The 12,686-nt window shown below is 44.2% G+C and overlaps 1 protein-coding gene across 2 annotated transcripts; it reads left to right on the plus strand.

Moving 5' to 3' along the window:
- Window positions 1–798: 798 nt before the first annotated feature.
- On the plus strand, window positions 799–9,140 carry LOC110522421 (Golgi resident protein GCP60). 2 transcript variants are annotated; one of them, XM_021600797.3, is made up of 8 exons: window positions 799–1,142; window positions 2,858–2,999; window positions 3,359–3,499; window positions 3,634–3,792; window positions 3,947–4,121; window positions 4,367–4,586; window positions 5,384–5,671; window positions 5,980–9,140. In XM_021600797.3, the coding sequence occupies exons 1-8, from the start codon at window positions 863–865 to the stop codon at window positions 6,192–6,194; spliced, it is 1,620 nt and encodes a 539-aa protein (XP_021456472.1). In that variant the 5' UTR covers window positions 799–862; the 3' UTR covers window positions 6,195–9,140. The 2 variants fall into 2 exon arrangements, with proteins under 2 accessions (XP_021456472.1, XP_021456473.1); XM_021600798.3 differs by having other exon boundaries at window positions 5,387–5,671.
- The last annotated feature ends 3,546 nt before the right edge of the window (window positions 9,141–12,686 follow it).

Here is a 12,686-nt window from a genome sequence, read left to right on the forward strand (position 1 = left end):
ACACCCTGTCATCAGACAGACTGGGAAATGGACCACAGAGATTTACAAGGAAATGTCATGCATCTTGATGTTCTGTTGTCTATTCTATTTAGGCCTGTAACCTGTGGGTGATGACATAGGATGGTAGGATTCGTAGCCACTGCAATTCTTGATCTAAAACAGTACAACCAAAAGAGGACAGTTAATGTAATTTTATCCAAAAATTCTTGAATGGGGTTCATTTGGATGCCTATTGCTTTTGGGGTAGGGGGGGGGGGGGGGGGGGATTCGTAGGACTGGAAGTGTGTGTTGTGTCGTTTACGCTTTCCAGTTTGAATGGAGATGGACATTTGGGAGGTCTGGTTGCGGGAAATCGAATTCATAGCCCCAAGGTTCCCAGGTAGAAATCTTCTAAAAGCCCTTACAAAAAAGATTGCATATATATATATATATATATATATATATATATATACATATATATATAAAACTGCAAACACACACTTCCAGTCCTACGAATCCCCCGTCCAAATATTTGCAGCATACTGCAGTTACACTGCACTCTTTCTGCAATATTTTTTTCGTAAGGGAGAATCTCTTTCCACCATTTACCACAGCCACAAAGTAAAACATGGCTATATAGTAAACATTCCTGAAAACCAAAATTAGCTTTTTGGTCTTACTTTAAGGTAAGGCATAAGGTTAACAGTGTGGTTAATTTTAGGGTTATGTTTAAAATCACATTTTAAGAAGAGAAATTGAAGAAATGGGCGGGGTTTATAACTTTGTGTCTGTGGTAACTAGTGACGACCCAGAATCTCCCGGAACTTCCGCTAAATTAAATCGGAAGTAAGTACGTGGCTGCTTCAGGCAGCTCAAATTCTGCATGATGGCGACAGAGGTTCAGAGCGGCGACCTCAACAATGGCAGTTCTAGCCGGCTCGAAGTCTCAATCGATGGCCTCACCCTCAGCCCGGATCCCGAGGGCGAGCAGGAGCAAGTCTTTGAACCGGACCCCGTGCCCGCGGAGCAGGAGACCGAGGACCAGAGCACCGCCGAAGCCACCGACGATGGGCAGGAAGGCGAGTCTGCCAAAACCACGATAGAGAGGAAATGGGGCTTTGGTTTGCTGGAGCTATACGGACTAGCATTGAAATTCTTCAAAGGTATTTTGTATTTATTCGTATTTGATGCTAACAGTGTAATGGAATTGACATTGTGATTTGGCATTACATGATGTGGCTAGCTAGCTGTTTCATCCCAGTTTATTTTTGTGTGTGCTGTACATTAGCTAACTAGCTAATGTTAGCAAGCTAGCCACTTGCTTAACTATGATGCCTTGCTAGCTGTCAAAATGCCACAGCAACTTGAAGATTTTTCAACAGAATCTCCGAATAATGTATCTGCATGATTGCTGGATGTTCTTTCAGGTTGTCTCTCGTTGACAGAATAGTTATTCAGACATCGAAAGAATTACGGCGTAGCTATATCTAGTTTAGATGAGGCGACATTTAACTTGACATGTCATGTGTCGATGTGATCATGTGGTTCCTCCACGTAGCTACTAACTGCCAGTTTAACGTTACTCTAGTGAATGACAACCCAGTAACTAGCTAGTTTGACTGGTATGTGGCACACGCCCTGTTATTAATACATATATTCTCGTTACGGGCAGGGAGTCAGATTTGCATACAGCTCATAGACACAGATTTGTCGACGTCAAAATACTACATAATGCTAGTGATTCATACTAAATAAACATTGCGATCAGCATACACACATGTTGACACCTGTCATTTCTGAGATCTTGAATTATTGATTACTGAACTAAGCAGACAAGGCTAGTCATTCAGGCATCGGCTAAAGTAGACAGCTTGCAAGCAGTCTACTTACTTGTACTGCTTAATTGTAGGATGACTGCCTTACAATCTTCAGAATTCTCATGCATTAACTGCACTTGGCTCCATCAAAATAAAGTGCTTAGGTTTCCTTTAATGGGCCATTGAATGCAGACTACACACGCATTTCACAGCCAATGGATTAGCTTGGAAATGAGTCTGTGCAAATGCTATCACCATCACTTCAGATCTACACCTTCTATAGAGCAACAATAACTTGACATTTTTAAAGCACACATGAATGCATTCTGCCCTGATTCACTGCTCCCCTGACAGGACTGAATAGCTAAAAGAAGTGTGGCTGAAACAAGGTGACAAGGTACACACCTACTCAATCATCTCAGATCTACGCTTGTGGAGTGAACAATGCCAGAGAGGATGGGATACATTTCTGGAATGAAATGCAGCCTAGATATGTAGAGGGGAGAGAAAGAATAAGGAAACATTGAAGGAGTAGTTTATTTCTCACACATGGGTGTGTTCGCTAAGTAAACATTTTTGCATCCACCACTTCAAACATATAATCCATTTTTACGGCTGGATTATTGTGAGAGCCCTCCAGGTGACTGGGCATTGTGCAAACTGGTTCTAAAATGGGACTCCTCCTGTTCTTCAGTGAAGTTGTGCATTGCATGCATTGTTGATTTCTCCATGCATTTGCAATATAAGGGGCTGAGAAGGGAGAAAAACATGCTTTATGACCAAGCCCAGACATGGCTAAGTAGCTCCTTCGCTGACTGTACACAATAAAAGGGACATTTATGTCAGTCATCATTCGCCAGCAACACACCAAGCAACAATCTATTCTGGAACGAGGAAAACAAAACAGAACATTCATTTTTAATGACCCATTTTATAGAGTGCCATTTTCAATATAAGCCTAAGTGTCTAGCAATGAATAATTGGTTAAATGATCAACAGATGACGTATTTGCCTTGCTAGTGTATTGCAGTATGGAATCTAGACTATTAGTTTGTTCTCAGATAAGGATGGGAAGGCCTTTCACCCCACCTATGAGGAGAAGCTTCGTCTGGTGGCCCTCCACAAGCAGGTGTTACTGGGGCCATACAACCTCGACGCCTCTCCAGAGGTGGGCTTCTTTGACGTCCTGGGCAATGACCGCAGGTAACCCCCAACCCCCGCCCCTCCCCATTGTGTGTGTGTGTATATGACCTTTGAACTCCAGCAGCAGCTCCAGCCCTAGTGCTGCTGCTGTGTTCCAGTAAACAGGAAATATGAGGGAACAGATTGTGGAACAGAGCTTTTCCTCCCAACAGTTTATCAAGGTTTTTCACAGCTCAACACACACTTATCTACTGCCTCTACCTTAAATGTGCACCAATTGATGGCCCATGCTGACGCTCAGTGGTTGAACTCTTTACCCCTTACTGCAGACCACGTAAGAAAACCTTGGACTTAACTTTTGTTCTTGTTATTTGTCCTAAGTCATTGTCCTATTGCCGCCACCTCTCTTCCTTCTGTAGGAAAGAGTGGGCTGCTCTGGGTAACATGGAGAAGGAGGAGGCCATGGTGGAGTTTGTCAAGCTGTTGAACAAATGCTGTAATTTATTCGCTCCTTACGTCACCTCCCACCAAATAGAGAAGAAGGAGCAGGAAAGGAAACGGTAAGATGCCCAGGAGGACAAACAGACAGACATTTCTGCCCATAAGAGCAACATGGGAACTTTCCCCTAGTTTAGGATTTAGGGAATTCTCAAGTTTGTCTTGTTTTTGTCTCTTTCCTTCCATCTCACCTCAGGAGGGAGGAGGAGGAACGACAGCGCCGGGAGGATGAAGAGCGGGAACGACAGAGACAGGAGGAGGAGAGGCAGAGGCTGGAGGAGGAGGAGAGGCTGAAGAGGGAGGAGGAGGAAAGGAGACAGTTGGATGAGGAGAGGCTACGGGTGGAGCAGCATAAGTGAGTACTGTGTGTGATAAGTCTCATGATCTAGATCTCTAGCTTCAGCTTAACCTCTATCTAGTGTGTGTAGGAAGCTTTTTATGGTATCCCAGTATTCGTTGAATGGTGCTGCATTGATGGTCTCCTCCATCCTCCCCCTCCCTGTCTGCAGACAGCAGATCATGGCAGCATTGAATGCCCAGACAGCGGTGCAGTTTCAGCAGTATGCTGCCCAACAGTATCCAGAGAGCCCTGAGCAGCAGCTGGGTCTCATACGCCAGCTGCAGGAACAACACTACCAACAGTACATGCAGCAGCTCTACCAAGTCCAGCTGGCTCAGCAACAGGTACACCCTCCCACAATGTCCTATGTACTCCACACCTCAACACATCTTTTTCAGATACAAGGTAATAAGCAGTACTAAGCCATTTTAAGTGTTCATTAAGTTGTTGCTCCTTTACGTCTCTCATTAGAGATGTCAACCAGGGCGTACCTTTTTATTTTCATGAGGAGAATACAATGTGGAGATTATACAGAAATGTATTAATCATGTTGTCTTCCAAGTCATTGACCGTCATCCTTCCCCTCCAGGCAGCCTTACAGAAGCAGCAGGAGGATGCGGTGGTGCAGGCTACCCTGGAGGTCACAACTGAGCCTGTAGCTGCAGTGCCCCCGGCTAGAGAGGAGGTCCCCATGCTCAACGGCCAGTCGGACTCCCACTCTGAGAGCATGGACAAAGAGCCAGAACCCCTCGAGCCTGCCGACGAGGCCACTGAGAATGGACCCATGGGTACACGCACGCATCGACCAGGTACCAACACACACGTGCACACACACCGGCCAGGTATCATCAGGGATCACCCGAGTCGAGTATGATTGTCCTCAATGCGTTTTTCTATTTGTGGTTCTTCAGATGGCTGTAAAGGCTGATGCGGAGCCACATTTTGGTGCAGTGTGGATAGGGGTGAGGTGTGGTTGGACCTTCCTGGTGTTGTCCTTGCATAGCACTCACACCCCACAGACCAACCGGTATAGTTGCATTCCAACCGGTATAGCTGCATTCCAACCTGTAAATGTGTGATACCTTACACTCTGTCCTTGGGCGTCAGAAAGGGATGCATAGGTGTAAGGGATAGGTGAATGACTCCACTCTAACCCTCCGATTGGCTAAGAGGAGTTCCTGCCCATTGTGCTCTCATTGATACAGTTCTTTCAGGTCTCTGATGAGGGAGTTCTCAAGGACAGAGGAGGCCAATTTCTGGTTTGGAATCAAGCCATGGAATGCATTAATCTGTAACAGCAGAGTATCTCTTTCTATTCTGTTCATGCGGGATAGAACAAGGAGACAGTATGCCAGTGTTGCCCGAAAGCCATTACTGCCTCATCGAGTTTCTTAAGATGCCACTCTAATTGAGAAAGGAAGTTTTATTTGAAAGTACTCAAAAGCAGGATTTTAAAACTATATATGTTTTTATCCTCACTGAATCAGATTAGTCTTTTTCTGAAAATTTCTACCTGAGAAATGTATGTACGTGGTGCCCAATCTACCTGTTATATTTACACACCCCTCTGATACCTTCCTCCCCCCACTTTCCCTTCTCCGTCCAGCAGACTCTTCCCCGGTCATCGCGGCTCCCTCCATGTGGACGCGGCCCCAGATCAAGGACTTCAAGGAGAAGATCCGACAGGACGTGGACAGTGTGATCACGGTGGGGCGTGGTGAGGTGGTGACGGTGCGTGTGCCCACCCACGAGGAGGGCTCCTACCTTTTCTGGGAGTTCGCCACGGACCACTACGACATCGGCTTCGGGGTCCTCTTCGAGTGGACTGATGCCACCAACGCCTCGGTCAGCGTGCACGTCAGCGAGTCAAGCGACGAAGACGAGGATGAGGAAGGTGAGGTGGAGCACTGTTAGATAGGCTGCTTGTGTTTTAATAGGATGTTACGTGTTGTTTAGTGAGACCCAGGATGCATTTCTACTGAGATGACTGTCCTAGCTAAATATAACCATTTAGTTAGTCCTCACCTTCCTAATGGGGTTATTCCTGCTTGTTTGTTACGGCTTATGTTCTTTTTTGCATGTTTCCTCCTTACTGTTGATGTGTACGGTCCTTTCACACATCTTGAATGCTACCTCAGACATGATGAATATTCAGTAGCTACAGACAGCCTTCCTGACGGTCTGTGTTCCCTCCATCTTCAGGGGAGCCTCCCAGGGAGGGGGTGAAGCTTAAGAAGGGGGCAGGGAAGCCCCAGGTGGATGAGATAGTGCCGGTGTACCGGCGGGACTGTCACGAGGAGGTATACGCTGGCAGTCACCAATACCCCGGCCGTGGAGTCTACCTGCTCAAGTTCGACAACTCCTACTCTCTCTGGAGGTCCAAGAGCGTCTACTACAGAGTCTACTACACCAGATAAGCCTGGAGATGGACTGGGGGAGGGTGGGGTGTGCCTGTACATTAAGAGAGGGGGAGGGGGGGTGAGAGGATCTGTTCTGGACAAGACCACCAGAGGGTGACAGAAATGTCAGACTCAGTTTGGAGATGGGAACTGCTATCTGTTTGGTGTGTGTGTGTGTATACACCTCGTCGGAGTTTGGGGGGGAAGTTAACGCTGTAGTCTGTTCGCCGACCTGTCTTTTCTCTCTGAGACCACCTCTAGGACTCTGTATTAATGTCTGTCTTCCCTGCACAAAGGTCATCTAACCCACAGTCTATGTTCTGTCATGTCATGTCATTGTTATGGCTGTGCTTCTATCTGACTGAGACGCTTCTTAACCGGAGTTTACATATTTCAACACAGAGCTGAAGTTCATACAGGGTTTTGTCCAATGAGAGAAGTCCTGGACAAACAGAGTCCAAACAGAGTGACACACTACACTACAGCACCATGCCTTTGTACTATAGCAGGAGTCCCTTATACACCAACACTGAGTAACACACTCAACTGAACAGTCAATCGCTCCTGTAGTGGCAATACTGCTGCGGAAAGAGCTACACCCAGATCCACATGAACGCCTAGCCCCTACCACCTACACCCTACTGGGATCTGAGAGGGTTGGATTATAGGCATAAGCAATACGGCTTATCTGTGAAAACTTTACACATCTCCACAAGTACATAGGGAGACGGGGCTAGGGGTAGATTGGGTTCTATTCTACTGAACGAGGGATCATTGAGAAGTGGGGAAGGGTTATTGGTGGTGGAAGAGGGGATATGACATGTACATTGGAAAGTATGGTTGAGGCCTTGTAAATTTGGGCATCTCGAAATGGAATGCTGAAAAAAGGTGATTGTCTAAAAAGGATTTAATAAATATTTATTTGCCCTTTCTTGTAGAGTAGGATCATTTTTGTGTCTGTATAATATTTGGGTGTATTTCATCTCCAGTGGCCTCCCTGCTTCAGGAGACATGTCTCTTTAGATCAGGGTTCCCAAATCGGTGGCCTGCAGGTGATTTAAAAAAAATTTTTTTATTTGGTCCCCTAAGTTTATTTGGTCCCCTCTGTAGGACAGAAGACTAAAATCAACAGGAAATCAGCTCAAAGTGATTTTTAATTTAGGAGATCTGTTCCCAAGTATTCCCACACAGAAATAGAAAGGGATACGATCACATATGCCAATGTAATCAAGGTTTAAAATTATTCAGTTTTTGAATCTTGCAGTCAATTTGCAGTGTACAAATTATAATTGTTCGGCCTCCCGACTATCCGCTCAAGGAGAACTGGTCACATGGCTGAATGTAATGGACCCCGCTTTAGATGCTTGCTTTTCTTTATGGCCGCTGGTCTCAGGACATGACAGGTTTCCATCCTTATCATTTTCACCTGTCGGTCTATCCCTATAAGAGGGCAAGGAAAGCAAGCCAGTAAAGAGTATTGGGACATACCACATGTCTGTTCAGAGGGAGACTGGACACTGTCCTCTATTGGCAATTGTGTGTTGAGTTTGTCACTAATTTGATTTGACTCATACATACGCTAACAATCCAAGAAGATTTTTGCCTTTTGTTTTGGTCATTTCACTGTTACATCTCTATAGCATTTAATCTTTCAGAAGTCCACAGCCAAGCACAATATTGGCTGCATTTATGTCATCATTTGATGGATTGATTCAGATTTGTCATCTCAAATATGGCTTTGAACTATCGCTAATAAACTGGTCATTCATGTCTCTGGTTGAGAGTAATGCTCTCTGGTCACGTCTAGCTCTCTGGTCGTTCATGTCTCTGGTTGAGAGTAATGCTCTCTGGTCACGTCTAGCTCTCTGGTCGTTCATGTCTCTGGTTGAGAGTAATGCTCTCTGGTCACGTCTAGCTCTCTGGTCGTTCATGTCTCTGGTTGAGAGTAATGCTCTCTGGTCACGTCTAGCTCTCTGGTCGTTCATGTCTCTGGTTGAGAGTAATGCTCTCTGGTCACGTCTAGCTCTCTGGTCGTTCATGTCTCTGGTTGAGAGTAATGCTCTCTGGTCGTTCATGTCTCTGGTTGAGAGTAATCAGTTATTGAGCTCAGACTGAGCTTAGTGTTTAACTCTTATGATTTCTGAGTTTATTTTGCTGGCATTATTTGGTATTGTTCAGACTGTTCACCTACCTTACATCTGCATGCTTTGTGTTTCACTTGAAGTCAGATGGCCACCAGGGTTTGTTGATGAGTTGTTCTTCTTTTGAAAGACTTTTCGATGAATCCTACTGTTTGGTTTCTGATGGATGACCAAGTCTCCTTTCAAATGAGTTGTACAGTGTCAACACGGGTCAGACTTGGGCTTATCGGTAGGCCTGATTCTAATCACGACTCCCTCTCCTAGTTGGATGTTCCTCCTTGTTGTTTTGTTCATTTGTTTAAAGTACTTTTGCTCACCAACTAGTAGCCTAATGATACAGATTGTTCAAGCCTTGTATGTAAATAATTATAAATGGATTTTAAGTGTGTGGGGGGGGGGGCACAATGGGTTGAGAAGTGATGCACTGTAGTATGGTGAATGAGATTATGTATATTGTTTCCCCAAAAAGTCAAACTCAAGTGTAAACTGAAAGACAATGAACTGTGGAAAAATGCTCATCCATGTTTGTATTGCTTTGACTGTATGTTCTGTATTGATCTGTATGAGTTTGAAGAATCTGGGCATATATTTAACCTCGATTACATTTATGCTCATCTCTCTTACCTGAATTTCTTCTCACGTGTTTTTATTTTATTTTTACAATGTAAATGTTAAATTTAGAGGTACATTTTGTTCTACTTTTTGTTACAGTCCAGGTGTTAAGATTATGTAGTAGACCTTCATCAGTCTCATTACAGATGTTTCTTTTGCAATCTTTTAGAAATGATCATTTTATAAACGTTGTGTACACTCTGTCCCAAAACATGTGTGCCAGTTTTCATGCAAAATGTGTCATTTTATAAAAATTTAATTTGAGTTGAGAATGTGCTTATCCTCCCTCCCAAAGTCTTGCATTGCAACAAGGCAAAAGTAGTATTGTGCAAATGGGGAATTCAGGATGAAACAAAAGAACAGGCAGGCCTAGCTAAATATAATAACATGCTATCAGTGAGAAGAGTGAAGTTATCTTTGTATTCAAAAATAATTAGAATTATTTCCTAATTAATTTCCGTGATCGTTGCAGAATAAAATCCTCACCTTTTCTGACTGAGATGGTTTCATAGGCTACTTTAGAAAATAGTCTACAAGTTCAGAAAAATGGTATCCCATCTCTCATTTAAGTGACCCACTTCACAGTAAATAGATGAGCTATTTCAAGCAGGCTTTTAAAAAGTTTTTTTTGCTCTATGTGCAGTTTAATGGTAGAACAGACGGTTCAGCTTTTCCATTGACATTTGTAGGCTACATCTAAATAACGTAATGTGACATTTCTTAATTTATATGCATAAATACATAGTCGTGGCCAACAATATTGTCACCCTTGCACTTTTTTTTTCAAATAAATGCCCCATTTCTTCCAGAACTGTTGAAATTAAAAGCCTGCTTGAAATTAAACATGTATGTCTTAGATTTGCAGTTAAACAAAACAAATAGGAATAACTGACTAAATGTTAGCTTATTCCACAAAGAAATCCTAAAACGGCCTAGGCAATATTATTGGCTCCTTCTAGAAGTAGTTAGAAATAATTAGATTTCAAGCAGGTGATTCTTCTTTACTTTGGAATTGAACTCACTTATGGTGAGTTGGTGCCTGCAATATAAACATCACTCATTTGAACAGAGAAAAGGATTCATTCTCCTGTTTTGTGTCACTGTGTACTTCAATGAGCATGGAGGAAGAAAGAACTAGAGGATTATCTGAGGTCAGACACAAGATTGTAGCCAAGCATGGACAATCTCAAGGCTACAAGTCCATCACCAGAGACCTTGATGTTCCTGTTTCCACCGTACGTAATGTTATCAAGAAGTTTGAGGCCCAAGCCGCTGTAGCCAGCCGCACTGGACGTGGCCAAGAGAGAACTTGATGGAAGATTGTACCGAGGATCGTTGGAATGGTGGAGAAAGCACCACGATCAACTACCACACAGATTCAAGCTGCCCTTCAGACAGAAGGTACGACCGTTTCAACTCGCACCATCCGTTGCCAACTCAATGAAAGGCAGTTATATGGTAGGAGACCCAGGAGGACCCCACTGCAGAGAGGGAGACATAAAGAAAGCCTGACTGCAATTTGCCAAAACACACTTGAACATGCCAAAATCCTTCTGGGAGAATTTCCTGTGGACAGATGAGACCAAAATAGAGCTTTTGGTAAAGCACACCATCTCTATGTTTACAGAAAACCAAATGAAGCCTTTAAAGAAAAGAACACCTTCCCTACAGTCAAACATGGAGGCAGTTCAGTGATGTTTTGGAGTTGCTTTGCTTCCTCTGTCACTGGGTGTCTTGAAAGTGTGAATGGCATCATGAAATCAGGGGAATACCAAGGGGGTTGGCGCCCCCCCTTGGGTTGTGCCGTGGAGGAGATCTTTGTGGGCTATACTCGGCCTTGTCTCAGGATGGTAAGTTGAAGATACCCCTCTAGTGGTGTGGGGGCTGTGCTTTGGCAAAGTGGGTGGGGTTATATCCTGCCTGTTTGGCCCTGTCTGGGGAAATCATCAGATGGGGACACAGTCTCTCCTGACCCCTCCTGTCTCAGCCTCCAGTATTTATGCTGCAGTAGTTTATGTGTTGGGGGGCTAGGGCCAGTCTGTTATATCTGGAGTATTTCTCCTGTCTTATCCGGTGTCCTGTGTGAATTTAAGTATGCTCTCTCTAATTCTCTCTTTCGTTCTCTCTGAGGACCTGAGCCCTAGGACCATGCCTCAGGACTACCTGGCATGATGACTCCTTGCTGTCCCCAGTCCACCTGGCTGTGTTGCTGCTCCAGTTTCAACTGTTCTGCCTGCGGCTATGGAACCCTGACCTGTTCCCCGGACGTGCTACCTCTCCCAGACCTGCTGTTTTCAACTCTCTAGAGACCGCAGGAGTGGTAGAGATACTCTCAATGATCGGCTATAAAAAGCCAACTGACATTTACTCCTGAGGTGCTGACATGTCGCACCCTCGACAACTACTGTGATTATTATTATTTGACCATGCTGGTCATTTATGAACATTTGAACATCTTGGCCATGTTCTGTTATAATCTCCACCCGGCACAGCCAGAAGAGGACTGGCCACCCCTCATAGCCTGGTTCCTCCCTAGGTTTCTTCCTAGGTTTAGGCCTTTCTAGGGAGTTTCTCCTAGCCACCGTGCTTCTACACCTGCATTGCTTGCTGTTTGGGGTTTTAGGCTGGGTTTCTGTACAGCACTTTGAGATATCAGCTGATGTAAGAAGGGCTATATAAATACATTTGATTTTGAAATTTGATTTTAGGAGCGCAATGTTGGAAAGCTTGTTCCATCGATGGTCATGGGTCTTTCAGCAGGTCAATGACCCCAAACACACTTCAAAAAGCACCCAGGAATGGTTCAAGATAAAATGCTGGACTGTTCTGAAGTAGCCAGCAGTGAGTCCAGATCCAAATCCCATTGAAAACTTGGGGAGAGATCAGAGAACGGCAGTTGGGAGAAGGCACCCTTCAAAAATAGGAGAACTGGAGCAGTTTGCATAAGAGGAGTGTGCCAAAATGCCAGTAAAGAGGTGCAGAAAGCTCATCAGTGGCTATAGGAAGCACTTGATTGCAGTTATTTTGACCAAACACTGCTACCAAATATTAAGTCTAGGGTGCCAATAATTTTGTCAATGCCATTTCTGTTTATTTTCTGATTTAAATGCATATATTAGTAGACAATATTTCAGATTGTGCAGCATATTTAGGTTCGGGAAAAAGTGAATGGAAAACATTGCATTCAATCGATCTGTTTACAGGTCCACGACAATCTGCAATTGATTTTGTCTTTCAGAAACTGTCAGATACAGCAAATGTCACTGCAAAAGAACAATTTCCCAACACCTCCACAGATATTTGATCAAGTTCACCATCCTTTAGATACTGTCTTGCCCTAATTCCAATACTTCCAAAGTATACAGCAAATAAGGGCGTTATTGTCACCATAAAAGGTGAATGATCAGCGTTTTTCAGGCAGAGTTATAATGCTCGTTCACTCGCGCAGTTTAACGACAGCTCTGATTTATAATGGTAAACATGGGTATTTTGTGGTTGCGCCGTTTTTTTTTACAGAAATGGCGCACGCAGATATGTTGTATTAAATTTACGCATTGGTTATAAACGAGGCCACCGGAGTTGTGTTATTGTCACCCAGTACATTGGTCTTTTATGGCGCTCATTGGGTTTGGCCTTGGAGCATGTTTCTGGTCTGGTGACAGATGCGTCATCCACATTCTGTATTCCAGCTAAACCTCCTTTACTGTAGGGAGGATACAGGAGGGGAAGTGACTAACATTAGAGCCATTCAGGCATT

The sequence above is a fragment of the Oncorhynchus mykiss genome, chromosome 4 (genome assembly GCF_057628025.1).
Source record: "Oncorhynchus mykiss isolate SJ-2025 chromosome 4, ASM5762802v1, whole genome shotgun sequence".
In the NCBI taxonomy this organism is placed as follows: Eukaryota; Metazoa; Chordata; class Actinopteri; order Salmoniformes; family Salmonidae; genus Oncorhynchus; species Oncorhynchus mykiss.